This window comes from Aegilops tauschii, chromosome 6, assembly GCF_002575655.3.
Source record: "Aegilops tauschii subsp. strangulata cultivar AL8/78 chromosome 6, Aet v6.0, whole genome shotgun sequence".
Taxonomy (NCBI): domain Eukaryota; kingdom Viridiplantae; phylum Streptophyta; class Magnoliopsida; order Poales; family Poaceae; genus Aegilops; species Aegilops tauschii.
The window spans coordinates 472,747,562-472,774,571 of record NC_053040.3 but is presented as its reverse complement, the minus strand read 5'-3'; the positions used below and the strand labels follow the sequence as shown (position 1 = coordinate 472,774,571).

Sequence of the window (27,010 nt, the reverse complement as noted above, 5' to 3'; positions counted from 1 at the left end):
TGAAGGTAAACTACTCACACTTCATCGGAGAGGCTATGGTGTTGATGTAGAAGCCCTCCGTGATCGATGCCCCCTCCGGCGGAGCTCCGGAACAGGCCCCAAGATGGGATCTCATGGGTACAGAAGGTTGCGGCGGTGGAATTAGGTTTTTGGCTCCGTATCTGGTAGTTTGGGGGTATGTAGGTATATATAGGAGGAAGAAGTACGCCGGTGGAGCAACATGGGGCCCACGAGGGTGGAGGGCGCGCCTGGGGGGGGGGGGGGGTAGGCGCGCCCCCCTACCTCGTGCCCTCCTGGTTGATGTCTTGACATAGGGTCCAAGTCCTCTGGATCACGTTCGTTCCGAAAATCACGTTCCCAAAGGTTTCATTCCGTTTGGACCCCATTTGATATTCTTTTTCTACGAAACTCTGAAATAGGCAAAAAAAACAACAATTCTGGAGAGAGCAACAGATTTGTTGGAAATCATACATACAGATGTATGTGGTCCGATGAATATTGAGGCTCGTGGCGAATATCATTATTTTCTCACATTCTCAGATGATTTGAGCAGATATGGGTATATCTACTTAATGAAACATAAGTCTGAAACATTTGAAAAGTTCAAAGAATTTCAGAGTGAAGTTGAAAATCATCGTAACAAGAAAATAAAGTTTCTACGATCTGATCGTGGAGGAGAATATTTGAGTTATGAGTTTGGTCTTCATTTGAAACAATGCGGAATAGTTTCGCAACTCACGACACCCGGAACACCACAGCATAATGGTGTGTCTGAACGTCGTAATCGTACTCTACTAGATATGGTGCGATCTATGATGTCTCTTACTGATTTACCGCTATCGTTTTGGGGTTATGCTTTAGAGACGGCCGCATTCACGTTAAATAGGGCACCATCAAAATCCGTTGAGACGACACCTTATGAACTGTGGTTTGGCAAGAAACCAAAGTTGTCATTTCTTAAAGTTTGGGGCTGCGATGCTTATGTGAAAAAGCTTCAACCTGATAAGCTCGAACCCAAATCGGAGAAATGTGTCTTCATAGGATATCCGAAGGCAAGACTTTTGTTGCTAAATTTGGAATCTTTCTGGAGAAGGAGTTTCTCTCGAAAGAAGTGAGTGGGAGGAAAGTAGAACTTGATGAGGTAACTGTACCTACTCCCTTATTGGAAAGTAGTTCATCGCAGAAACCGGTTTCTGCGACACCTACACCAATTAGTGAGGAAGTTAATGATGATGATCATGAAACTTCAGATCAAGTTATTACTGAACCTCGTAGGTCAACCAGAGTAAGATCCGCACCAGAGTGGTACGGTAATCCTGTTCTGGAAGTTATGTTACTAGACCATGACGAACCTACGAACTATGAAGAAGCAATGGTGAGCCCAGATTCCGCGAAATGGCTTGAGGCCATGAAATCTGAGATGGGATCCATGTAGGAGAACAAAGTGTGGACTTTGGTTGACTTGCCCGATGATCGGCAAGCCATTGAGAATAAATGGATCTTCAAGAAGATGACTGGCGCTGACGGTAATGTTACTGTCTATAAAGCTCGAATTGTTGCAAAAGGTTTTCGAGAAGTTCAAGGGATTGAATACGATGAGACCTTCTCACCCGATGCGATGCTTAAGTCTGTCCGAATCATGTTAGCAATTGACGCATTTTATGATTATGAAATTTGGCAAATGGATGTAAAAACTGCATTCCTGAATGGATTTCTGGAAGAAGAGTTGTATATGATGCAGCCGGAAGGTTTTGTCGATCCAAAGGGAGCTAACAAAGTGTGCAAGCTCCAGCGATCTATTTATGGACTGGTGCAAGCCTCTCGGAGTTGGAATAAACGCTTTGATAGTGTGATCAAAGCATTTGGTTCTGTGCAAACTTTTGGAGAAGCCTGTATTTACAAGAAAGTGAGTGGGAGCTCTGTAGCATTTCTAATATTATATGTGGATGACATATTGCTGATTGGAAATGATATAGAATTTCTGAATAGCATAAAGGGATACTCGAATAAGAGTTTTTCAATGAAAGACCTCGGTGAAGCTGCGTATATATTGGGCATCAAGATCTATAGAGATAGATCAAGACGCTTAATTGGACTTTCACAAAGCACATACCTTGACAAAATGAAGGGTTCTTGCCTGTGTTACAAGGTGTGAAGTTGAGTAAGACTCAATGCCCGACCACTGCAGAAGATAGAGAGAAAATGAAAGATGTTCCCTATGCTTCAGCCATAGGCTCTATCATGTATGCAATGCTGTGTACCAGACCTGATGTGTGCCTTGCTATAAGTCTAGCAGGGAGGTACCAAAGTAATCCAGGAGTGGATCACTGGACAGCGGTCAAGAACATCCTGAAATACCTGAAAAGGACTAAGGATATGTTTCTCGTTTATGGAGGTGACAAAGAGCTCATCGTAAATGGTTATTGATGCAAGCTTTGACACTGATCTGGACGATTCTAAATCGCAAACCAGATACGTGTTTACATTGAACGGTGGAGCTGTCAGTTGGTGCAGTTCTAAACAAAGAGTCGTGGCGGGATCTACGTGTGAAGCGGGATACATAGCTGCTTCGGAAGCAGCAAATGAAGGAGTCTGGATGAAGGAGTTCATATCCAACCTAGTTGTCATACCTAGTGCATCGGGTCCAATGAAAATATTTTATGACAATACTGGTGCAATTGCCTTGGCGAAGGAATCCAGATTTCACAAGAGAACCAAGCACATCAAGAGACGCTTCAATTCCATCCGGGATTTAGTCCAGGTGGGAGACATAGAAATTTGCAAGATACATACGGATCTGAATGTTGCAGACCCGTTAACTAAACCTCTTCCACGAGCAAAACATGATCAACACCAAGGCTCCATGGGTGTTAGAATCATTACTGTGTAATCTAGATTATTGACTCTAGTGCAAGTGGGAGACTGAAGGAAATATGCCCTAGAGGCAATAATAAAGTTATTATTTATTTTCTTATATCATGATAAATGTTTATTATTCATGCTAGAATTGTATTAACCGGAAATGTAATACTTGTGTGAATACATAGACAAACAGAGCGTCACTAGTATGCCTCTACTTGACTAGCTCGTAAATCAAAGATGGTTATGTTTTCCTAGCCATTGACATGGGTTGTCATTTGATTAACGGGGTCACATCATTAGGAGAATGATGTGATTGACTTGACCCATTCCGTTAGCTTAGCACTCGATCGTTTAGTATGTTGCTATTGCTTTCTTCATGACTTATACATGTTCCTATGACTATGAGATTATGCAGCTCCCGTTTACCGGAGGAACACTTTGTGTGCTACCAAACGTCACAACGTAATTGGGTGATTATAAAGGTGCTCTACAGGTGTCTCCGAAGGTACTTGTTGGGTTGGCGTATTTCGAGATTAGGATTTGTCACTCCGATTGTCGGAGAGGTATCTCTGGGCCCACTCGGTAATGCACATCACTTAAGCCTTGCAAGCATTGCAACTAATGAGTTAGTTGCGGGATGATGTATTACGGAACGAGTAAAGAGACTTACCGGTAACGAGATTGAACTAGGTATTGAGATACCGACGATCGAATCTCGGGCAAGTAACATACCGATGACAAAGGGAACAACGTATGTTGTTATGCGGTCTGACCGATAAAGATCTTCGTAGAATATGTGGGAGCCAATATGAGCATCCAGGTTCCTCTATTGGTTATTGACCGGAGACGTGTCTCGGTCATGTCTACATAGTTCTCGAACCCGTAGGGTCCGCACGCTTAACGTTTCGATGACAGTTATATTATGAGTTTATATGTTTTGATGTACTGAAGGTTGTTCGGAGTCCCGTATGTGATCACGGACATGACGAGGAGTCTCGAAATGGTCAAGACATGAAGATTGATATATTGGATGCCTATATTTGGATATCGGAAGTGTTCCGGGTGAAATCGCGATTTTACCGGAGTACCGGAGGGGTTACCGGAACCCCCCGGTGGTTAATGGGCCATAGTGGGTCTTAGTGGAGAAGAGGAGAGGCGGCCAGGGCAAGGGCCGCACGCCCCTCCCGCACGGACATGACCGGGAGTAGGACTCCTCCTGGCCGGCCGCACCTCCCCCTTGCTCCTTTATATACGGGGGCAGGGGGGCACCCTAGAGACACAACAATTGATCGTTTGATCTTTTAGCCGTGTGCGGTGCCCCCCTCCACCATAATCCACCTCGATAATACTGTAGCGGTGCTTAGGCGAAGCCCTGCGTCGGTAGAACATCATCATCGTCACCACGCCGTCGTGCTGACGAAACTCTCCCTCAACACTCGGCTGGATCGGAGTTCGAGGGACATCATCGGGCTGAACGTGTGCTGAACTCGGAGGTGCCGTGCGTTCGGTACTTGATCGGTCAAATCGTGAAGACGTACGACTACATCAACCGCGTTGTGCTAACGCTTCCGCTTTCTGTCTACGAGGGTACGTGGACAACACTCTCCCCTCTCGTTGCTATGCATCACCATGATCCTGCGTGTGCATAGGAATTTTTTTGAAATTACAACATGAAATTGCTAGGGGGCATGTTTGGTTTAATGTAAAGTTGACATATATATATATATATATATAGACACAAGTTTTCCTGATTCATGTGTATATAACCAAACTCGTCCAAAAGATAGCATATGGAAAGATTGACTACAGACATATATATACAGATCAAGGATTAACCTGGACCAACGGATGTGCGTAGGCTGATAAGTGCGCACATGAACGCTCAGAGGCGTGCCAATGGCCCGCCCTATGCCACGTGTCTTTTACTGTGATGAAGGGGAAAAGGTTAAAAACGCGTCCAGCCATCGATCCCCTCATTTTCCCCATCTCCCATTTTCTCTTCCCTGAGTGGCGGCTAGGGTTAGCGCGATCGCCGCCTCATCCCCGCACGCAACCTCTCCTTTCGGCTCTCCTCCGCGGCTCCATCTCCTCCTCTGGCGGCATCCAACCCATCGTCTTCTCCTACTTCCCTCTCTTATTCTTCTGTGCCTCGACGAGGTGGGTAAGCCGGTGCACACACAAAGGGTGGTTGAGGCTGTGGCTCCGATGCGGGCGTCGTGGAGGTGGAGTCGGTTCTGCAGCAGAAGGAGGTGGACGGCCGCGACAACAGCTTTAGCTTTGATGAGTTCCATCACCTCCATTGCTATCGCAGGTTCGTTTCGTTGCTTGCTTGCCGTTGGGTCCAATCAAGGCTCTGTTTTGGTTGCCTGGTTCGACGGTTCCACTCTGCCTGCGTCGATCTGGCATCTGTTTGGATTTTGGATCTGGAACATTTAGGAGGTTGTTCTGGATTGCTACGCTCTGTAGTGACAGGATTCGTGTTTCATATATTGCAAGAGATGAAATTGAGAGACTGATGTGAATTCGTTTGTGTGTAGATTTTGTCAGTTATAGGATTGGATGTTTATGAAGTTTCTCTTACTGTCCTGCAGGTTAGCCGATTGATGTATTTGATTGCTGGCCCTTTTGTGTTGGCTGATGGTGGCGAGATGAAATATGAATTAAACCTGATGCTGGGACAATAAGTATTTGTACTATAGATCCACTAAACATTGTATTGAAATAGCAGGCTACATATCTATCTAATATGCATCTGTGGTACAAGGTGTATCATGTTTCCTGACAGAGAACAATAAAGATAAGTTGGTGACACAAAGTACTGAATAAAAAACACTTCTAATGATCTATATAATGTGAAATCTTTTTGTATGTGTAGATTTATCGAATAATATCATAATTCTGATATGTAGTTTCCTTCTATTGGGTATCTCACGTAGCATGATATGAAGCTTCTGAATAATTGGTTGCAGAGTTCTCGTATGTGTCTTGGAGTTCCAAACTTCACATTCATTGAGCTTAATTTTTATATATCGCTTATGTCTTTCCAGTCATGCAGTCGCAGGTTCTCCATTTCATGATTTTAATAGTTGACGGGGTGAGAAAATTCATGGCAAGAGCCATGGTTTATCTCAGATGTGTAAAGGGAAATATATTTGTTGACCCAAAAATCACACTACACTGTTGCAATTTCTCTGTCGAAAAGGTATGCAGAAGCCAATAGTACACAAAATATTTCTGTCGCCTAGAGATTTACTGGTTGTCTAAAAAAGCACCCAAAACTGATTGAAAAAGAAATAGATGCTGCTAAGTTGCATCCATTTGATATTTAGGGATGTCGCAAGATTGTACATATTCAGTTCCAATAAGAATAACATTTATCCCAACCTATGTCTTTGCAGTGCCTCGACGAAAGCAAAATTGGCCTCCCGTGCTATGATGACGCGAAGAATGGGACAATTTGCTCGATCAGTTTCAAATCAGAAACAAAAATTTGAGAAATTTGTTGGATAAGTACTGATATGGTGCTTTTCTAAGAAAGTAGGCATCCTATATATTTTTTCCTTACATACCACTATCCTTTAGTAGTATTGGTATTTACTTTCTCATTTGCATAATGATATAGTCATTTATGGGCCTTTACCAATGAAGTGGTAATATTAGATATGGGTAATTGGGTCATGGATAATTAATTAATTATTGGCTCGTATTAACTCTGGAGCATCTTCAAATTTCTCAGTTATGTTTTCTAAAAGTTTTCCCTTTGGTATAAATGAGAAGCTAGAAAACAATATTTGTTTGCTGGCAAGTAAAATATGGTCCCCCCTTCTGTAACTTCTTAGTGTATTCTGTTTCTTTCATGGGAGTTCAATTAGACACAGTCGTTGTTGCTTTTGTATGCTGGAACTTAGCCAAAGGAGGTTGCTTGGTTGATATATTATCTTAAAAAGTTCCACTGAGAATTTGGAATGAAGTGCTTGATTGGAAATCCCTAAGCAAAACTTTGGTACTGCTTCATTGGATATCGGTTACATTATGATGTATTGCAAATTTTCGTACTACTTATTTGATGAATTAATGCTTCTACATATTTGTAGGTTGTGTTAGTTGACTTTGTTGAAAGAAATGAATAATTTGAAACTAGATGGCATGTTCTCTTAATCAAGATTATTTCTTGGTGCAGATTATATGATTATTAATGCAGGTCCATGCTCTACTCTGATGGCTGAGGTTGGATACACTTGCTACATGTTTATTTAATTTTATTCTATTGGAGGATTCAAACTCTAGACTGATGAAGTGGTGCATTTTGAATTTTCTTCTTAGATATTGTGAATGGTCTACTGAAGGTATCAATAATAATACATACTTTACATAGTCAAGATTCATACTTTCCTTATTACATGTTGGTTTATATCCCCTACATATGTGATGTGTGTTTAGCTTATCGACTATTCTTAAGTGAATCTTATGTGGTATTGCAGGACTAACTTTTCTTTAGACAATTTTGTAATCTTTAGTTCATTTTGGGTCATTTCCATTGCCTGTTAGTGTTTTTCGCTAGAGTGCTTTGCAGGCAGTTGTTTGAAATAGAACCTTCCAGCCAACTTACTTCTCCAATAGTACATTCTTGTTGAGTTTGGTTGGACGTTCTCCAAAGTAAATTTGGGAGAACAATAAACCATACTTTCTATGTTTTGAAACTAAAGCTGGCCATGATTAATTCTTTTCAAGTTGATAGTCTATCAGAGTTTGAATTTGCTTTTGTATAGCAATATGGAAGTATATTATTTCATCATATTTTCCTAAAGTAGCTTCTGATTTGTTCACATTTGTAGAACTACACAATCTGCACATTCCTTCTCTTCTCCTAATCAATTTCATCTCAAATTAGGCTTTATCCCCTGATTAGCATTCTGAGCTACTTAAATTTCTTCGCCCACATGTTTGATTTAGGTTTTTGTTTAGACATGACAAATGTTTGCAAGTTATAGACGCCACGCCTGCCGCTGTCGGGGAGCTCCTGCCTGCGCTGCAAGCCTCATGACCTTGCAAACTCGCTCGTGCTGCTTAAACTATATGGCCTCTCCCTACTCAGGATGGACTGCTTCGTGCAGATTCACTCTTCTTTGCCTGAAGGCTCCTGTGTATCCAGGACCGGCACAAGGAAAATTCTGGGATGAAGTATGTACCATTTTCTTCAATATTTCATTTCCTTCAATATTTCATCAATGCATGGGTATAAACTGAACATTGTATATTGTGACCTATGTAGGAAAAAAAGCGAAAATGCAAATAGATGACAAATCCCAACTTATTCCTTTGGCCATTTCTGTAACCAAAGCTATTGGCTGGCCAACACAAAGGAGCTGAAATTTCATAGCGACAAAAATAGGTATTTAATATCTTTTTCAGATAGTTCTCATTTAGGGTAGTGGTTCTAGGTTTATATTCAGAATTGTTCTTTTCTGTAAAATTTCCTTGAAGAAATATGTGCGTACTGCTTCTAGAATTATATTGTACCATATTTTACCACCACCTGCCTCAACTTTTTGTTCCGAAGGTTGATCTTAATTTCCTGATATTGTCTACTCCGTATATTTCATAATAATAACTGATAATCCCTCTCTAAATTAACCCGGCCAGATTGCTATGTAGACAACTCTTACTGAATTGATCTATGTCAGCTCATGCTCTCAAGCGGTCAAGAGGTCATTGTGTGTTCAGTCTTCTCTACAGATTAATTAGTTTGTTCAACCCAACAGTCTTATCTACATATATCTAACCACATCAGGAGTTCTGACATGTTTATAGCTGAATTAATCTTTATACATATGGCAGGTGCTGGAGGTACCATGCAAGCAAGCATGGCGACCACGATCATGCTGCAGTGGCTGGGTTATATCCCCTCCCGCTAGCTGAGGATGGGCTCGATGATGGTGCTCCTACCCTTACACATGTATTAGCTTCTGCACTGTCTCTTTGTCTCTCTATTACCTTGCCTCCCCACTTATGCTTTGAATTTGCTCTTTGCTTGGCAAGATTAATGTGAGGTGTTTAATTTATGTTCATAAACTAAAAAAATGATGCCTGGTGAGATTTTAGGTGTATCCACCAATAATAGCTTTTGGAATAATGTTAATACAGTTTGCTCTTTGCTGCCCAGTACTTATGAATATAGATTGGTCACTCCACTGCATGTTACTCTGTGTGAGGTGGGCTTAAATTTCTTGTTCAGGTCATGTGTTTCAAGAACATACATATGGATAATTTGAGATTTTTGGTCATTTGTATTTGGCTGTTTCATTCTTCTATAAAACTGCAGGTATATTCCCACATTGAACTCGATTATTGCAATGATTGGGTTGATTTGGACATACTGTGCCTTGAATGACTTTTCCCGTTGGGCAATTCAAATGATGGAAGCCTCTTCGGACCCTTCCACCTCTCCGGCCTCACCACTGGAGACTCGGATGCGAGAACCGCCACCGCCGCCGCCGTGTCTGTCGGTGACGCTCACACAAGAATCCAGAGGCAGTACCTTGGTCCTCTCCCTGAGAACAACAGCTCTCTCATGATGCGGTCGCGGCCCGAGGGTGGCGGGACTGACGCCACCGTCCATGCCATGTTCTGGCTGATCCCCAAGGCTCCTTGCCGATGTCCAACCAGCGCCACACAGCCAATGGTACTGCTGACATGAGGACGCCCACCCTCGAGCTTTTTGACCTGAGCCTGATGGACAAGGTCATACGGGCATCTGATTTTGATTTGCTATGTGCTCTCTTTTCACAAGTGTAGCTTTTTGTGTTATAAAACTATGCTACCGATTGTTCTTTGTTGATATTTCCCTACTTGTGTCCTGATTAATGGATCTGAGGTAGTTAGAAGTCACTGAATAACTACTTATACTATTGTGTCAGCCGTCACTGGCTACAATTGTTTATATGATACTTGTACTATTATACATGAACTGAGCACACTTGGTACAAAATAGGAGAGTGGAAGGGGTGTGTCCTACCTAGCACCGCCGAGCTTCTGCTCAGGCGGCGCGCCATGCACGTGCCCCAACCACTAGTAGAAACATCAAGAGGCGGTCCCAACACTCACAGAAAGATCAAGAGGCGAGACATATGGGCAAGCATGGCGGAGGAGGTACGGATGAGAGCACCGGTGGGTGGCCGGCAATGGAACGACGGACCAGCAGCCAACCTCCCATCACTAAGAGAAAATTTGGGGTCGAGGCGGACCGGACGACCTGGCGGAGGAAGTCTGGAGGAGAGCAACAATGCGCGCAGGTCGACTCAGCTCTGTCTTGCTGGAAGATCTGGGTGCTCGGCAATTGAACCGCGGCCCGACCTGCGACCCAACAGCCAGGGTGTCGTCGGAGGCAAGGCAGATCGACGGTCTTGTGAGAGGATGGCAGCACCTAAGGCTGGCTATAGTGAGGGTAACATAAGTAGTAACATGCACTTGGTACTCGCAAACAATTAAAAAAGAGAGATGGTTATAGTAACATAGGTAGATACCGTAACATAATAAATGTTAAGCTAGTATGTGTCATGCATGCAATAAATGAGACTATCTATGGTACTAATTAACATAATAAATGTTAGGCTAGTACTCCCTCCGTTCCTAAATACTTGTCTTTCTAGGCATTTCAAATGACTATCACATACGGATGTATGTTGACATATTTTAGAGTGTAGATTCACTCATTTTACTCCGTATGTAGTCACTTGTTGAAATGCCTAAAAAGACAAGTATTTAGGAACGGAGGGAGTATGTGTCATGCATGGCAATAAATGAGACTACCTATGATACTAATCTATGATACTATGCACTATGGATGTAGTATCATACACTAGTATCATATGCATGATACTAGTATATGATACTCCCCACTATGACCAGCCTAAAAACAAAGGCGATGCCCACCCTGTTAAATCCAGCGATTCTTTATCAATTGCAGGGTAACAGAGGGACCGTAATGTGGCTGATTAATGCTGCAGTTTCATCTGGCATATGAGAGGTTACGGTTGCGACGGCGGAAGAGATAACGACGGGGATGAGAGTCGCGGCGCAGGGAAGATGACCGTGAGTGGGAACCTAACAGGCATGGGCTACAGCCCACATACCATATGTTGATTTCGGTAGCCAGCCCAACAGCGACAGATCCAACTCTAGCCCACGTACGAAAGGACAGTGCGACCGAAGAATCGAATCGTTATTTTCCACTTAGCGGTGGCAAGTCTCAGTAAATTGCACAAAACATGATCAGACGGCTGCAAACTCTTGAACTCTTTTGCATCAACGGCTATAACAATTGGGATGACGTGGCTGCACGAGGATTTAGGAAAATCAGCTAGTGGGGTGCCCCTATTTAGATATAGAAGATGTAAGATGCCATCATGGCTACTTTATTGCATAGGTAGAATAGTTACTCCCTCCGTCCGGAAAAAGTTGTCACCGTGGTCATTTTGCGAAAAAAAACCTTTAGCTTTCTCCGACCAAACCCGCGATCCATCGTCTCCGACACAGCGCAGCACCACCATGCCGTTCCGCCGCGCCGCTCCACCGTTTCTCCGCGACGCCGGCGACGCCTTGCAGCTCCACCACGCCGCGCCGCGAAGCTTCACCGTTCCCCGCGCAGCACCCCTCTCCCCCACGCACCTCCCCCGTTCCCCTTTCCCCATCCCTAAATTTCCCACCTTTTCCCCATCCCCTTCCTCGACTGCCTCGTTGCTGACGTCGCCGTGCTACGGACGACACGGGGTCGCTCATGGATTCACCAACGAGCTGCGCTATCATCCTCTCCCCTCTCCTTTTGGGATGCGGGTGCGGATCCCCATTGACCTGTGGATCCTCCGGTCTTCCCTTCCTGCAACAGCCCATGGAAGATGTCTGTGGCGAGCGAGCTGAGCAGGTTGGATCACCAGAACGGCGCCGCCGTCGCGCCGTCCTTCCAGCCGACCTGCCCGTGGTTAGTGGTAGTCTGATCCCAATGACACTGAATACTCCTATAGGCCATGAACATTGAACCTTTATTTCAGTGAAACCACAATGACAATGTCAGTACAGTGCATAAAAACTGAATCTTTAATCCCAGTTCACTAGTGTGAGCATTGTATCAACTGTTAGAATTTTGAGATGACTCCTTACTGTACTTTCCTTTTGAGTTAACTTGCCCATGCCCATGCCTTCCTTTTTGTTAACTTAATTTTAGTTAATTAACAAATGTTTCTTTTAAGTTACTGCTATGGAAGTGAGTTAATTCCCATGCTGATGCCCATGCGCATATCATTTCAGTCAATCATGCGCATAACCCTGACAACGACGGCTCCTCCTCAACATCCCAGGCTCCTCCTCCATGTCCAAGTGCCCAAGTGCTCTTCAAGTCTGTAGGTCCTTCTCCTCGTGCCCAAAGTCTGGAAATTTTGATCTTTTTGGAACCATTTGTCTCTGAAGCAAAATAATGTGCAGTAAGATTCTGCCATTATGTTAACATTATGTGCAGTAAGATTCTGCCATTTTGTGTATCTGAAGCAAAATAATGTGCAGTAAGATTCTGCCATTATGTTAACATTATGTGCAGTAAGATTCTGCCATTTTGTGTTTCTGCATTCAATTGTCAACGCATATTGATCTGTGTATTGAACAAAACATATAGGCTGTTCTTCGAAAGTTTGAGTATTGATTTCAGAAAGAAAAAAAGTGTTGCACTTAATGTATTGACAGTACTGATGCTGATGTTAATTTGGACGCCTTGAAGGATTTATTTATCCTTTTTTGTTAAAATGGTGGAAGGCTCAAGCAGCCCAAGTTAAGACATAAAAATTCAGATTAGAAACTAGTCCTAGTAAAAAATTAGAAAATGCCAAAATTAAGAAGCAAGTACTCCTAGTGTGGCCACTCTGTAGATGAATTAAGAAATTCCAAATTGTTTGAATTGGGACAGTTGTGGTGAATGGGTCAAGTTGTGCTAGTTAGGTCTGAAACCATGACAAAATTCAGAAAGGTCATGTAATGAAATTTGATTAATGTTGTCCTACAGTGTACTCATGTAATGAATTTTTTGCAGTAGGGCTAGTCTTTTCAAATAATTCCAAGTAATTCAAATAAATCCAAATAATTCCAAGTAATCCAAATAAATTACCTAAACATGCTCAGTTAACAGAACCTGATTGTTAACAGAACCTAAACATTTTCTTCTTTCTAATGGTTGTTCCTGGAGCAATTATGGAAATGGAGTCTGTATAAATGGAGTGTGGAAATGCATAAAGTCTGAACTGACCAAATGGTACAATGCTCAGTGTGTAAGTGTTAGGAGCCAGGGTTCTGCCGGTTCTAGGGCGGAGATTGTAGGGGAAAGATGGAGGAAGACGAGGACGAGGGCGCGGCGGCCGGCGGCTTGGGCGCCGTCCTTGCGTGGTGGAGAAGAGGCGGTGGCGGCGCAAAAGGCGGCTAGGGTTAGGTCTCCTGGCTCCCTAAGGGAAGCCGAGCAAATAATGATTGCTTCTTGCTTGATTAGATTGATACATCTCCTCCCCTTATATAGAGAGGTTTACTTAGACTCCTAAGCAAACGACCCTAATAACGATAAGATCATTGGACTAAACCCCTAATAACAATAAGATAACTTGGGCCACAGCCCACTGGGCTAAGCCCCTAATATGCCGGTCATAACAGTAAGATTGATCAATTGATCAAGATTACAAAAGAATGCACACAGGGAGCATTAAAAGGCATAAAAGGAGATTTAATTTCAGGTTGATTGCTTAGTCCATCACCATAGCACTTTTTTCCTAACACACTCGACAACCATAGCACTTTACTGAACCTGTACATGCACTCCTACTGGAGTACTCCTTCAGTACATGTCCAATTGTCCAATGTAATGTAGGAGGAGGGTCAACAACAATTCAATTGTCCAGTGTCATGTAGGAGGAGGGTCAACATCAAACTACTACAGCTGAATAATTTAGTCAACTTCTTAATCCAAGAAGTTGCATGGCATTATAATCTAATCCAATAATTTAGCAAGAAGCTTTTAATCCAACAAAAGTCTGAACCTTCAGGAGCTGCGAGCTAACAAAAGTTTAAAACATTGACGTAAAGCAAGCAGTAGAGATATCATCCTCACAGACTTGTTCCTTTTTGTTTTCTTATTAATATAAACATCGTGACTGAAATTTGATCTACCACTAGATCTAGTGACAAGTGATGATAATAGGACTAAACGGGTGCAGCAACAACTTGGTAAATTCCGTTTTGTCTGAAAAACAGTTAACTGAAACTGTTAACTGTTTCTGGGATTTCTGAAACTTGGGAATGCATCACTGGGACAATTTACAGTCACTATACAGATTAGGATATTACTCACAATTCAAACTTGTGTACTGTCAAAAAGGTTCAGGCTCAATGCTGCATTGCTGAAATTACACAATAAATTTTTGGAGTACAGATTAATTGAACCCTGAAATTTTAACTGAATTTTACATCCTTCTTCCTGAGGAACACAAGCTCTAGCGGCAGCACAAGGAGCAGGGCAGAGGAGTAGCAGCACTGCCACGTGCACGGGCAGAGGGGTGGCAGCAGAGGCGTCCACCACCACCACCACCAGCAGCCGACGGTCCTGCAGAGGAGCTCCGGGCGGAGGAGCAACAGCAGCAAGAGCAGGACCTTCTTCTTCCCCTGCTCGCCGGCGTAGCCGCTGCTGCTGGGACTGGGCGGGCCGGCGTCGCTGCAGCCGTCCTACTCCTCGAGCCCCTGGAACTCCTCCCTCCTCCGGGACGCGGCCGTGCTGCTCCCGCCCCTGGACGCGGCCGTCACGTACCCCTCATCCTCGTCTTTCCCGGTGATCTCGTGGCCGCCGGCGGCGAAGTCCGCGGGCAGTCCAGAGGCACGGAGGAAGAGCACGGCCAGGGCCTCGCTGCCGGGGGGCGGATTGGGGTCCGGATCGGGGGCCAGGGCCTCGCTGGTGGGGGCTCCAGTTCTTCTCGATGAACACGGAGCAGCAGGAGCTTGAGCAGTCTCCGTGTGGCCGGCGCAGGTTGGCCGTCGTCGATCTCTGGGCCCGACAGCTGGTGCCGGTGGTGGCTGGGGCGACCACGGTGCGGGCGGGCGACGGAGGAAGGAGGAAGAAGCAGTGGGGGGCTGATTAGCAACAGTTTAAAAGGTGGAAGGGTTTTTTCACAAAATTACAAATGAACTAAGGTGCGGACAACTTTTTTCGGACGGAGGGAGTACATCGTTTGCAAGGTTTTCTACGATGACATCTAAGGGTTCATCGACCAAATTACGAGCAAGATTATTATCAAAAGCATGTTGGTCTGCGGGTCTACTGAATTTCACATTAACATTAGCGGAAAATCGTATCAACAAGTTTAAAAAAAGTCAAAACAATAATCAATATCGAGGATAAGAAGACACATACTCTTGAAATTTGGGGAGCAAATAAGAGCATTTTCTAGCTGACGGAAAAAAGGAAATATAAGTAGCATAACTAATTATATTTTCCACTTTTCACATGTTATGTGTGTCGTCCAGCACGCTTTTTCACAATTTTTAAAATACTATATATGAATTTTCGCCAAGTTACAAATACCTAGTTCACATGAACCCAAGGTGAGATTATGATTTCCCGTACAAATACTGACTTCCTGTACTTAACAATTTAAGTTTGCAACGTTTTGAAAGTTTGGAAACTGTAACAAGATGCACTCTATATTGACACAGCATCATTAATACCCTGAAACACAGAAAGAAAAATGACTCTAAATTGGCACTGCATTGTAAGATTCGGGCATTATGTGGACAGGTACGCAAGAACTCAAACAGTTCTGTCAGCACGCTGTATTGGCTATGGGCACTTGTTTCCAGCAGACAGAGAGCTCCTTGCATCCTCATCTACTGAAACCTGCACGCGCCATCCTAACTACAGAACAAAAACAATATAGCTATGCAACTGTCCATATAGATTGTAGATGAGTGCTAGTAGCCACACTGGGTAATAGTATAACCAAATTAGCTATGTTTTTCTATTATTCAGACAAAACTGCCACAGTATTACAGCTATGATAAGAAAGGTAAGCAAGGTTTAGCTTTGTACCGTCAAAAAATCTTCTACTGATAGCGTGGAATCCTGTGTGTACCCGGCTCCTTCCAACACCTTTGTCAGTACTTGCTGAAAGGCGTCAATTCAAATTGCGTTAAGTTTCAATTCCAATCCAGCAGTACAGAACAAGAGCAACATACAGAGAAGAAATGCTATAGAATTGTAAATGTAGTTTATAGGTGAGTACTAGTAATAGACACACTGGATAACAGTATAACTACTACATAAGCTATTATTTGTTTTTGTCCATATGAACCTGCCATGGTATTACAGCTCGCATAAGAGTGGTAAGCAAGGTTCAGTTATGTAGCGTCATAAAATCTTCTAATGACAGCATGCAATCCCATGCGTACCCGGCTTCTTCAAACACCTTTGTTTGTACTTGCTGAAAGGCGCCAATTCAAATCGCGTTACTTTGAGATTGTACTGTTGTATATGAGCTTGAAAAGAGCATAACACAACAAGTTCGAAGTGACACTGAAATTCTTCCTTATATAAGGGTGAACGGTTACTACATGCTAATGCTAAGTCTTAAGGATGTAACTGGTAATGAGCACTTGACTAAGAAAGGATGGGTTCCTAAATAATAATTATTTTGAACTAATAATAAAAGGCTGCATTACACAGTATTATCTTTGCACAGCATAGGCAGGCGTTACTTCGAACAGTTGAAGCTATGAAGAAACCTAGGGCAACTTAGTGTCAGGATCCCCTTCAGATGTTATGCTCACTTGATGCGTTCATCATGGCAGGATACTAATTATTTGAAGAGAAAATAAGGAAAATGTCACATTTTTTTTGTCTATTTAGTTAGTTACTTGCGAGTTAATACACTACGCCAGGAAATACAGGATTTGCATGAAATGAAAACCTCTGTTTGCTGCTCTGACATAGAATTTTGCACTGCGAAGCATGCTAATTTAAACATTTGCAGCTACAGAGAAACCTACGATTGAGTGGCATGGAGCGCTTCGGAAAAGTATTTATTCTCCCTTGATGTGTTTTTGATGTTAGGATGCCAGTTATGTGAAGAAGAAATGAGGAAACGGTCACATCTTTCTTGCTCTGACATGGATGCCCCTGTTAGAATGTTATGGGTCCCATAAAACCTCTACCAGGTCCCTGAAGGTTACTCCCCCCTTGCCCATCGATACCATACACCTTAAATGTCACTGTTCCATGAAACATAAAACAAAATCAAAACCGGAAAATGAGTTATCATGAGGGCAATAAGTTCATAATCAACATATACTCGTTTCGAAAATCAAAAGAGAGAAAAAAACAAGAAGCTAAATTCAAACATGGTTAAGCATTACACTCAATCTTTTGCTGAATGCTGACCCTTGCGCTCGCTGAAGGTAGAGAGGAAGGAAACATAATCCGTAAAGCTCAATCAATCAACCATACATAGCAACCTTTGCATGAAAGAGGAGAAATGGAAACTCAAAACCAGACCCATATCTATAGTTGCCACTGCAGAATTCCCAAAGTATAGCTTTGACGGTCAAACTTAGAGCAAGGAAAATCAACAGAGCCGGATGTTTTTGTTCGGTATATGGCATATGAGACACCAAGTTCTACGGAGAAAGAAAACTATGATGCCTTCAAATGTGGAAGATGTTAGGTTGATCTCTCTCCCGTTCGAACCCAACGGGTCGAACGGGCCCCTGACTCGCGCCCTGATCGGGGGCGCCCAACCAAACCATGGTTGGTGGGCCCCTGCGACCCGCGCTATATAAACAGAGGTGGGGGCCGGGGCACGACTTACAAGGTTAATCGCTGCCACAATCCCCACCTACAATCCCTACCGATCTAGGGTTAGCGCGGTGCTCACGGGAAGCTCCGCCACCTCGCCCATTCTCCGCCATCGCCGTGCGCCCCAGCACCACGATGGTCTCCGGCTCAAGTTCATCCACTGCTGGAGAAGGTAGGTTCACCGGATCTAATCCTACCCTACACGATCCCATGGATCTATCAATGGTATCAGACAGGTTGGGTATAGGATTTTTTCAGTTGAAATAGATCACAAAGAAAAAAGTTACCCTCCCCCAAAGAACCCTAGAAGGGCAAAGAAGAAAAGAGCGCCGCCGTAAGGCCGCGCCTGTTCCTCTCGATCCCGTCGCGCATCGGCAAGCCGAGGCGACAGGGACGAAGAACCACCCCCCCCCCCCCCCATAGGGGCAAAGTACAGGCACCGCCACCGAGCCGTTTGACGGCGGCGCGTTCACCATCGAGGTGCTCGCGCACGCCGGCAAAGGGGACAGGGAGGGCGCCGCCGTATCGCGCACCGCAGCTCACGGCTCTCTCTCTCTCTCTCTAAAAGAAGGAGGTGGTGGATGGGTGAAACAGAGAAAGGGAAAGAGAAAGGAAGGGGGAAAGGGAAGGCTCGCACAGCGCGGCTCGACGCCGTCGCCGGTGGCCGGCGTGGCTCCACCCGCCGCATCGGGAAGGCCGGCTGCGCCTCTCTGCTCTCTCTCACGCTCTCTGTTGCGGGAGATGGGGAGAAACAGAGAAAGGGGAAGGAAGAGGACGCGCGCGCGGCGCGGTGGCTTTCGCCGCCGCCGGCGGCGGCCGGACAGGACGGCCGAGGCGCAGCTCCGTGCTCACACCAGAGCGAGCGAGAGAGGCGCGTGGGGGCGGACTGCGCTAGGGTTACGGCCGGATCGACCGGGGGGCGTTTTTGTTCGCCCGATCCGCGCGCTGGACCGTCGGATTGAATCCGACGGCCAGGAGCCAAACCCTAGCTGGCACGGGCCCCCCCTGGGCCGTAAGTGGCAGGAGGCCGGCTGCGGCAAGGCCGCCACGCGCGCTGGGCCGAGCCCAGCAGCTGCGGGCGCCGCCGCACGGCTGGGCCGCACTGAGCAAAGGTCGGCTGGGCTGCGGTAGGCCGGGCCAGCTGCATTTTTCTCTGCTGCACCTAATTCTGTTTATTCAGAGAATAGAAAATTTCAGAAAAAGAAAAGTTTATGTATTTTATAAAGTAAAAGTTTCTGTAGAACTAAAAAGTTCTTGATTTTTTATTCGGTCATAGAAAAGTTTCTGTAAAATGTAAAAAGTTTGTGAATTTTTATTCATGTTTTTCCGCTGCGTAAATAATTAATGCTCTTTTACAAAGAAAATAAAAGTTTACATAGTATTAAGTTTTTAAGAGCATGTTAAAGTGACTATTAAAATGAATATGATTATGTTATTTTTTATGACCAACGTTGTTAATAACATGATCATGTTTTATTATTGAAATTTAAAGGTGCATTTATTCCTAATTTTTGCCCAACGGTAATATAGGTTTAATTGCATAGACAATTATATGTTTAATTTGACCAATGTTAGATTAATGCATATGATTGTTATATTGATGTCACTTAAATTGTGATTTCAGGAGGCTTTCACTTGATGAGTTGCCTAAAAGAAGTTCCGACACTCAGAGGTGACAACCACACTGGGTGGAGGAAGAAAGTTGAATTGGCATTTGTTTGTGCTGATCTTGACTGGGTTGTGAAGAAACCACAGCCGGTCAGACCCACAGAGCCAGTAAGAGAGGCCACTGATGATGATGCTGCATGGGCTAAAAAGAAAGGGGACTATGTCCTACCTCATAGATAACCAAAAGTGGGTCAATGCAAACAAAAAGTGCATGGCCTTTATAAAGAATACAATTGAGAGCGCCATTGTGGGCTCCATTGCAGAGTGCACTTCCGCAGGGGAGTTGCTTTCAAAGATAAAGAGCCAGTGAACTGGCTCTTCAAAGATATATGCCACCCAGGTGTTAGAGCAACTGGTGACAGAACGCTACACAGGTGGTAGTCATGGAATAAGAGAGCACATCCACAGGATGAGCAATATGGCAGCAAAGCTCAAGCCCATGGATGTGGATCTGGAGATCAAACCAGTGCTCCTGGTCCACCTTGTCATGGCTTCACTGCCGAAGGAGTTTGAAGCTTTTGTTGTGAACTACAATATGTCACCTGGAACATGGGACATTGAAAAGACAATAGCAATGTGTGTCCAAGAAGAGGATAGACTCAAAGCCTCACATGGTGGTACACTCAACTATGTGCAGGGTCACAAGAGAAAGAATTACAATCAAAACAACAAAAGTTCTCCTTCAAAGCCACAAGGAAAAGCTTCCTATCAGCATCAGCGTCAGCAACAGCCTTTCTCAGTGGACAAAGACACTTGTCTCCACTGTAAGAAGACCGGGCATTACAAGAAAGACTGTCCTGATTGGCTAAAGTCAATCATGGCAAAAAGAGGTAACAATATAGTTTCATTTGTAAATGAATCCCTGTATGCACAGTTTTCAAAATCCACTTGGTGGATTGACTCAGGAGCAACTGTACATGTTGCAAATTCTTTACAGGGATTCCATTCGACGCAGACTACGCTAAGAAGCGAAAGACGCATTGAAGTGGCGAATGGAGTTGAAGCAGAAGTTGAAGCTGTAGGTGATATCTCCTTGGAGTTAGCTGATGGATTCAATCTTCTACTTAGAGATGTTTTATTTGTTCCATCATGTCATAGAAACTTAATAAGTGTTTCTTGTTTAGACAAAGATAATTATGAATGTTATTTTGGACATGGCAAGTGTGCCATTTGGTTAAATAATGCTTATGTGGGTGATGCTTTACTACATGATGACCTTTATTTGTTATCACTTCGTGAAAAAGTTTATTCCGTTTGCAATGTGAAAGAACATGTTTCCGCGTCGAATAAAGAACAAAAGAAAAGAAAAAGAACATTCGACTCATCGAAATTATGGCACTGTCGCTTGGGCCATATTTCGAAGGGGAGAATAGAAAGATTAGTCAAAAGTGAAATTCTTCCTCCGTTAGAATTTTCAGACTTAGAACAATGCATAGATTGCGTTAAAGGAAAGTACATAAAATAAATCAAAAAAGGTGCAATCCATAGCACGGGCACACTAGAAATCATTCACACTGATATTTGTGGACCATTTCCGGTGAAAAGTGTGGATGGATATGACTCGTTCATAACATTCACAGATGATTACTCTCGCTATGGTTATATTTATCCAATCAAAGAAAGATCGGAAGCGTTGGATAAATTTAAAATATTCAAAGCTGAAGTTGAAAATCAGCACGATAAAAGAATAAAGATAGTAAGGTCCGACCGTGGGGGAGAGTACTACGGTCGACACACTCCATATGGCCAAGTCCCTGGACCTTTTGCAAAGTTCTTGCAGGAGACTGGCATAGTAGCCCAGTATTCAATGTCGGGCGAGCCTCAGCAAAATGGAGTAGCTGAAAGGCGCAACCGCACCCTTATGGATATGGTGCGCAGCATGATGAGTTATTCCAACTTGCCATTGGGATTATGGATGGAGGCGCTCAAAACCGCCATTCACATTCTCAATAGAGTACCAAGCAAGTCGGTGCCCAAAACACCGTACGAGCTATGGACAGGAAGGATGCCCTCAGTACAACACTTCAGGGTGTGGGGGTGCCCTGCTGAGGCCAAAATGTTTAATCCAAACATTGCAAAGTTAGATCCCAAAACAGTAAGTTGCCACTTCATTGGCTATCCAGACAGATCAAAAGGTTTTCGTTTCTACTGCCTTGACAGATATACAAAGTTTGTAGAAACGAGACATGCAGTCTTCTTAGAGGACGAAATGATGAGGGGGAGCTTGGTAGCTCGGAAAATTGATCTTGAGGAGAAGAGGGTACATGCACCTAATCCGATGATTCGGGAGCCATTTTTCTCACTACCAGTTGCAACTCCACCCATGACAGCTATGAGGGAAGACCCGGAACCTGTCCGTCAGGAGCCGACTGAACCCATTGTTGAGCATGAAAGGGAGGTGCAATAGCAAATTTTAGAAGAAGTGCCAGAAGTTGAGGCACAAAATGTGCCAGAAACTGAGGCCCTTAGAAGGTCTACAAGACCAAGAAAGTCAGCTATTTCTACTGACTTTAAAGTTTATAACACAGAAATGGTTCATATGGAAAAAGATCCCACCTCATATGAAGAAGCCATGAGAAGCCCTCATTCATCGAAGTGGATGAAGGCAATGGAAGACGAGATGAAATCGATGAGTTCCAAAGATGTTTGGGACTTAGAGGAAATTCCCAAAGGAGCCAAAACAGTAGGCTGTAAATGGGTCTACAAAATTAAGTATGACTCTAAAGGGAATATAGAAAAGTATAAAGCACGACTCGTGGCAAAAGGATTTACCCAAAGAGAACGGATAGATTACAATGAGACATTTTCTCCAGTCTCATGTAAGGATTCCTTCAGAATCATAATGGCATTAGTTGCTCATTTTGATTTAGAGTTACATCAAATGGATGTTAAGACGGCATTTCTGAATGGTGATTTAAAAGAAAATGTCTACATGAAACAACCCAAGGGTTTTATCATGGAAGGCAAGGAAAATATGGGATGCTGCCTGAAGAAATCCATTTATGGATTAAGACAAGCCTCTCGGCAATGGTATCTAAAGTTTAATCAAACGATTAAAAGTTTTGGATTTAAAGAAAATATTGAGGATAATTGCATTTATGAAATGTTTAAAAATGAGAAATATATTTTCCTAATCTTGTATGTGGATGATATCCTGCTTGCTAGTAGTGATGTTAGTCTACTACAAGAAATAAAGAAATACTTATCCTCAAATTTTGACATAACAGATCTTGGTGAAGCATCATATGTTTTGGGCATAGAAATTCATCGAGATAGGAACAATGGAGTCTTAGGACTATCTCAAAAGGCATATTTAGAGAAGGTTCTTAGAAAGTATAATATGCATGCGAGTAAAGCCACACCTGCTCCAATAGTCAAGGGCGACAGTTTTGGGAAATTCCAATGTGTCCCAAGAACGAGTATGAGATCGATCAAATGAAAGCAGTACCATATGCTTCGGCAGTTGGCAGCTTACAGTATGCACAAGTGTGCACTCGCCCTGACTTAGCTTTTATCACCGGGGTACTCGGTAGATATCAAGAGAATCCAGGCCTAGAGCACTGGAAGATGGTAAAGAAAGCATTGCGTTATGCGCAAGGCACGAAGGACTACATGCTAATATACAGGAGAAGTGATTCCCTAGAGATAAAAGGGTATTCAGACGCAGATTTTGCGGGGGACAGAGATGATAGAAAATCCACGTCAGGATACATATTCACCCTCGCTGGGGGAGCTATTTCGTGGAAAAGCTCCAAACAGTCGATAGTTGCGTCATCCACGATGTATGCAGAATTCATAGCATGCTTCGAAGCCACGGGGCAGGTGATATGGCTAAAGAAATTTGTACCCGACTTGAAAGTGGTAGATTGTATTCACAAACCACTAAAGATGTACTGCGACAACCAGCCCGCGGTATTTTACGCTCACAACAACAAGTCGAGTAATGCTGCCAAAACAATAGAGATAAGGTATTATGTTGTGAAAGATAAAATCCAGGATCAAACTATAAGTCTCGAGCATATAAGGACAAAGGATATGCTTGCGGATCCGCTAACGAAAGGCTTAGCACCCAATGTGTTCAAGGAACACTTAGCCGGCATGGGTTTAAGGGAAAGCCTTATGATTCCTGGATAGGCCCAAAAGGAACAGAATTTGTTTCTGAACATAACGCATGTTGTAGCTGTATGATTCTAACGGCAATTAAGTCGTGACGATGAAACATGCTCTATGTACCAATATGTGATGAAACAAATAAACTAGAAAGTATAAAGTTAAAAGTAAAGTTGAGATCAAGGGGGAGAATGTTAGGTTGATCTCTCTCCCGTTCGAACCCAACGGGTCGAACAGGCCCCTGACGCGCGCCCTGATCGGGGGCGCCCAACCAAACCATGGTTGGTGGGCCCCTATGACCCGCGCTATATAAACAGAGGTGGGGGCCGGGGCACGACTTACGAGGTTAATCGCTGCCACAATCCCCACCTACAATCCCTACCGATCTAGGGTTAGCGCGGTGCTCACGGGAAGCTCCACCACCTCGCCCACTCTCCGCCATCGCCGTGCGCCCCAGCACCACGATGGTCTCCGGCTCGAGTTCATCCAACATAGGGAATCAGTTAAGCTAAGTATCATAAAGGTTCTTCTCCCGTGAACATGTTTGTGCGAAAATAGTGTAAAACCTAATTTAATTTTTCCCATAATTTACAGGGGAGCGCTGAGGGTTATGTAAATCAGTACCTCTCTTGGTAAACATAGGGAATCAGTTAAGCTAAGTAGCATTGTAGCAACAGCATAATCAGAGGACAGTACATAAAAAAGAGATCGCTCCATCAATCGGCACATGCAATCAATCAGTTAGTACAAAAAGGGACAAAGCAACCAAAACTCTGCGTACCTGGGTTAGTGGATAACTCAGGGATGGAGGGGAACTCGTCCTCGGAGAAGAACCTCTTGGCGCAGCGGTCCAGCCAACAGAACTATTCATGCCTGCTGCGAGACTTCAGTTCTATTGGGAAACAGCAACACCACATCAATTAGAATCTTTTGGTACGAAAATTCTGGTAATCAAAGAACAGAGTGTTGTCTTTCTGTTGATAGTACCTATCACCAACACAAAACACATGCTCCCCTTTTCTTTACCAATGAGCACTTGCCTGCTTTCAATATAAGATAGGAAATGGCTTTGCTGCTCCCTGAAGATCGACTTACAATTTCACAGGCAACCTGGATCGCATTGAAAACAAGAAAAGAAAATGTTGGATGTTCTAATTTGCTGAACTGGGATAGCATCCCATGACCCCCATGCAAATTTCTTGTAATGCGACTGGCCTTAACCAACATGATACCTCTGACAGAATCAAATTGTTGTCCTTAACAGATACCAACAACGACAATCCTAGCGGCAAACTGGTTTTCATGATTTGACAGAATCTCCATGATGCCCCTGTTCCCACATCCCCAAAACCTCAAAGGTATGTGTATTAATTGTTATAGCTGCAGAACTCCATGGTAATAAATTCATTTCCAACTAGTGTGAGTGTCAACCCTGTTTTTTGACGCACAAGGAGAGGGCAAAATGGAGTAAATAACAGGGCCAGTGTAGATGCATGATCAAGCTATCTGATAACAAAATACCATTTGATTAACAAGCAGAGTAGATAAAAGAATGTGTTGACATCTCCTTGAGAAATGTAGATGAAATCATGTACTAGCACAGTAGGTGATAATAAGAACATAATAGTATTATCTCAATAAGGTTCAGAAACCATGGAACCACAAGCGCAATATCAGATAACAAAGACCTGAAACCACAAGCTACCATTGCCTAAAAACCTGAGCATTTTATCACCTCTGATTCCAACGCACGTCCTGGTTAATAGGCACAGTTAGAGATGCAATGAACTGATAAAACAGGGGCGAAATGAGGCTAATTTTTGCATCTCGGTTGTTAACTAGGTAGAGCCACGGATACACCAAGAGAGGTACCCAGATTAGTACATGAGCCTAGAAACCATGTTTCACCATTGCTACAACACTCAGAGGCATGCATATCCATCACTTGGCTAATGTGTAGGGGACATAGCCATGAGCTCGACCATAAGAGAAGGGCAGCTCGCGATCAGATGCTGGAAGCCGTCGGTGGCCACGACTTCCCTCAGATTTGGTGGAGCGGCGAGAAAATCGAAGCAGGCCTTCTTCAGCCCCTCACAGCGGTGCTGCTCGGCCAGCGTCAGGATGGTTGCTGCCGTGCCGATGTCGATGTACTCGCACAGCTTCTGCTCGCAGATCAGCTTTAGCCGCCCCATGCCATACCTGTCCGCAGCAACGAGCAGATGCTGGCATACGACTGCGTCTTCCTTGAACGTCTCCGGCAGCAAGCCGGCGTATGTGAAACGGAGCAACGCCTTGAACACCTCCGCGTCCATGTCTTCCACGCGCACGACGCCGGCATTACCCTCCTTCATGGGTCCAAAGAGTTGGGCGGCAAACACCGGAGAGCAGGCCGCGAGCACGCACCGGTGTGCCGCGACGGTCTCGCCGCCGACCTCAAACACCACGTCGGCGCCCATCCCGGTGTCGAGGAGCCTGCCAAGGTTCTCACGCAGGTCACATGGGGGCACAGAGACCAAGGCCGCCATGCCGGCCGCGGCGCGGTAACCATGGACGACAACGATATCGCACCGGACGGTGAACGAATCGTTGGTGAGATACTTTGAGCTCTCCAGCTCCACCCTCCTGACGAACTTGGAGTACTCCCAGCCCTTCCGGGGAGCGAACTCGTCGACCGGTGCCGACGCCATCGACGCGGCTTGCTCCGCCTCCTCCTCCTTGGTAACGAGGCAGATGTCGTACTGGGCCTTCACCGGCGCCGGGCCATCTTCCTCTAGTATCAGGGAGAGGGACACGTAGTCCGCGACCTCCGGGCGCACGCCGCCGGGGTAGTAGTCGATCCGCCAGCGATGGCCGCCGATGATGAAAGGGTGAGACTTGACGCGCTCTCCGGTGGGTATGTCCTTGGTGCGGGAGTAGCCGTGGATGGTGAGAAGGTGGTGCCCGCTGGTCGTGTCGGCCACGATGGCGGACCTCGACGGCAACCCGCCGGCGACGGAGGACGCCATGGCCGAGCTGCTCCGCGGAATTGTGAGCTCGCAGCTCTCGTAGATGAAACGGGGGCGTTGGTTGCTGTAGATTTGGGCGAGGGTTTTCTTGCGGTGTGAAAGGGGAAAGGGGGACGGCCGGACGGAGGAAGGAGATGGAGCTGATGGCTTACTCTGGAAGACTCGCCGCCGGGGCCCACATGGCTTCGTCTGCAAGTCTTCTAAGGGTAAATCTCAAACGACACCCTCAATTTTCTCCTTAAAATGCAAATACACCATTGCATTTGGCATACAAATATAATATAATTATTCTAAACTTATTAATAAATCATCATAGTTCTAGCCATGGAAGACACCTACTTCGAGGACACATCAGAGCCGGCATCGTCGGTGTTGGCTGAAGCGGCGACTGGCACGGCTCGGGTTGGAGCGTCGGCGATTTCCTCTTTGACATAGAAGCAGGGTGTCACCGCTGCTAATCCTAACCACCTTCTTCTGCTAGGCGGCCTGATTGAGGGCG

General features: G+C 44.6%; 1 protein-coding gene and 3 long non-coding RNA genes across 4 annotated transcripts; 2 read left to right on the top strand and 2 right to left on the bottom strand.

Moving 5' to 3' along the window:
* Positions 1-5,061: 5,061 nt before the first annotated feature.
* On the top strand, positions 5,062-7,105 carry LOC120966656 (uncharacterized). The gene is made up of 4 exons (XR_012188208.1): positions 5,062-5,173; positions 5,918-6,064; positions 6,261-6,399; positions 7,043-7,105. It is a non-coding gene; the product is annotated as an uncharacterized lncRNA (long non-coding RNA).
* Positions 7,106-7,131: 26 nt separating this feature from the next.
* Positions 7,132-9,823, top strand: LOC109770912 (uncharacterized). The gene is made up of 4 exons (XR_002234697.4): positions 7,132-8,043; positions 8,135-8,254; positions 8,701-8,818; positions 9,185-9,823. It is a non-coding gene; the product is annotated as an uncharacterized lncRNA (long non-coding RNA).
* Positions 9,824-14,231: 4,408 nt separating this feature from the next.
* Positions 14,232-18,596, bottom strand: LOC120966655 (uncharacterized). Its single transcript, XR_005760828.3, has 2 exons — positions 16,924-18,596; positions 14,232-16,042 (listed from the first exon to the last, which is right to left on the bottom strand). It is a non-coding gene; the product is annotated as an uncharacterized lncRNA (long non-coding RNA).
* A 6,520-nt stretch (positions 18,597-25,116) lies between these two features.
* Positions 25,117-26,684, bottom strand: LOC109770913 (BTB/POZ and MATH domain-containing protein 1). Its single transcript, XM_020329628.4, has one exon. It carries the CDS (start codon positions 26,509-26,511, stop codon positions 25,456-25,458), a length of 1,056 nt encoding a protein of 351 aa, XP_020185217.1. The 5' UTR covers positions 26,512-26,684; the 3' UTR covers positions 25,117-25,455.
* Between the last annotated feature and the right edge of the window lie 326 nt (positions 26,685-27,010).

What these genes read in the sequence shown, in the direction of transcription:
- LOC109770913 (XM_020329628.4), bottom strand. Translation starts at nt 26,511, where the DNA reads ATGGCGTCCTCCGTCGCCGGCGGGTTGCCGTCGAGGTCCGCCATCGTG.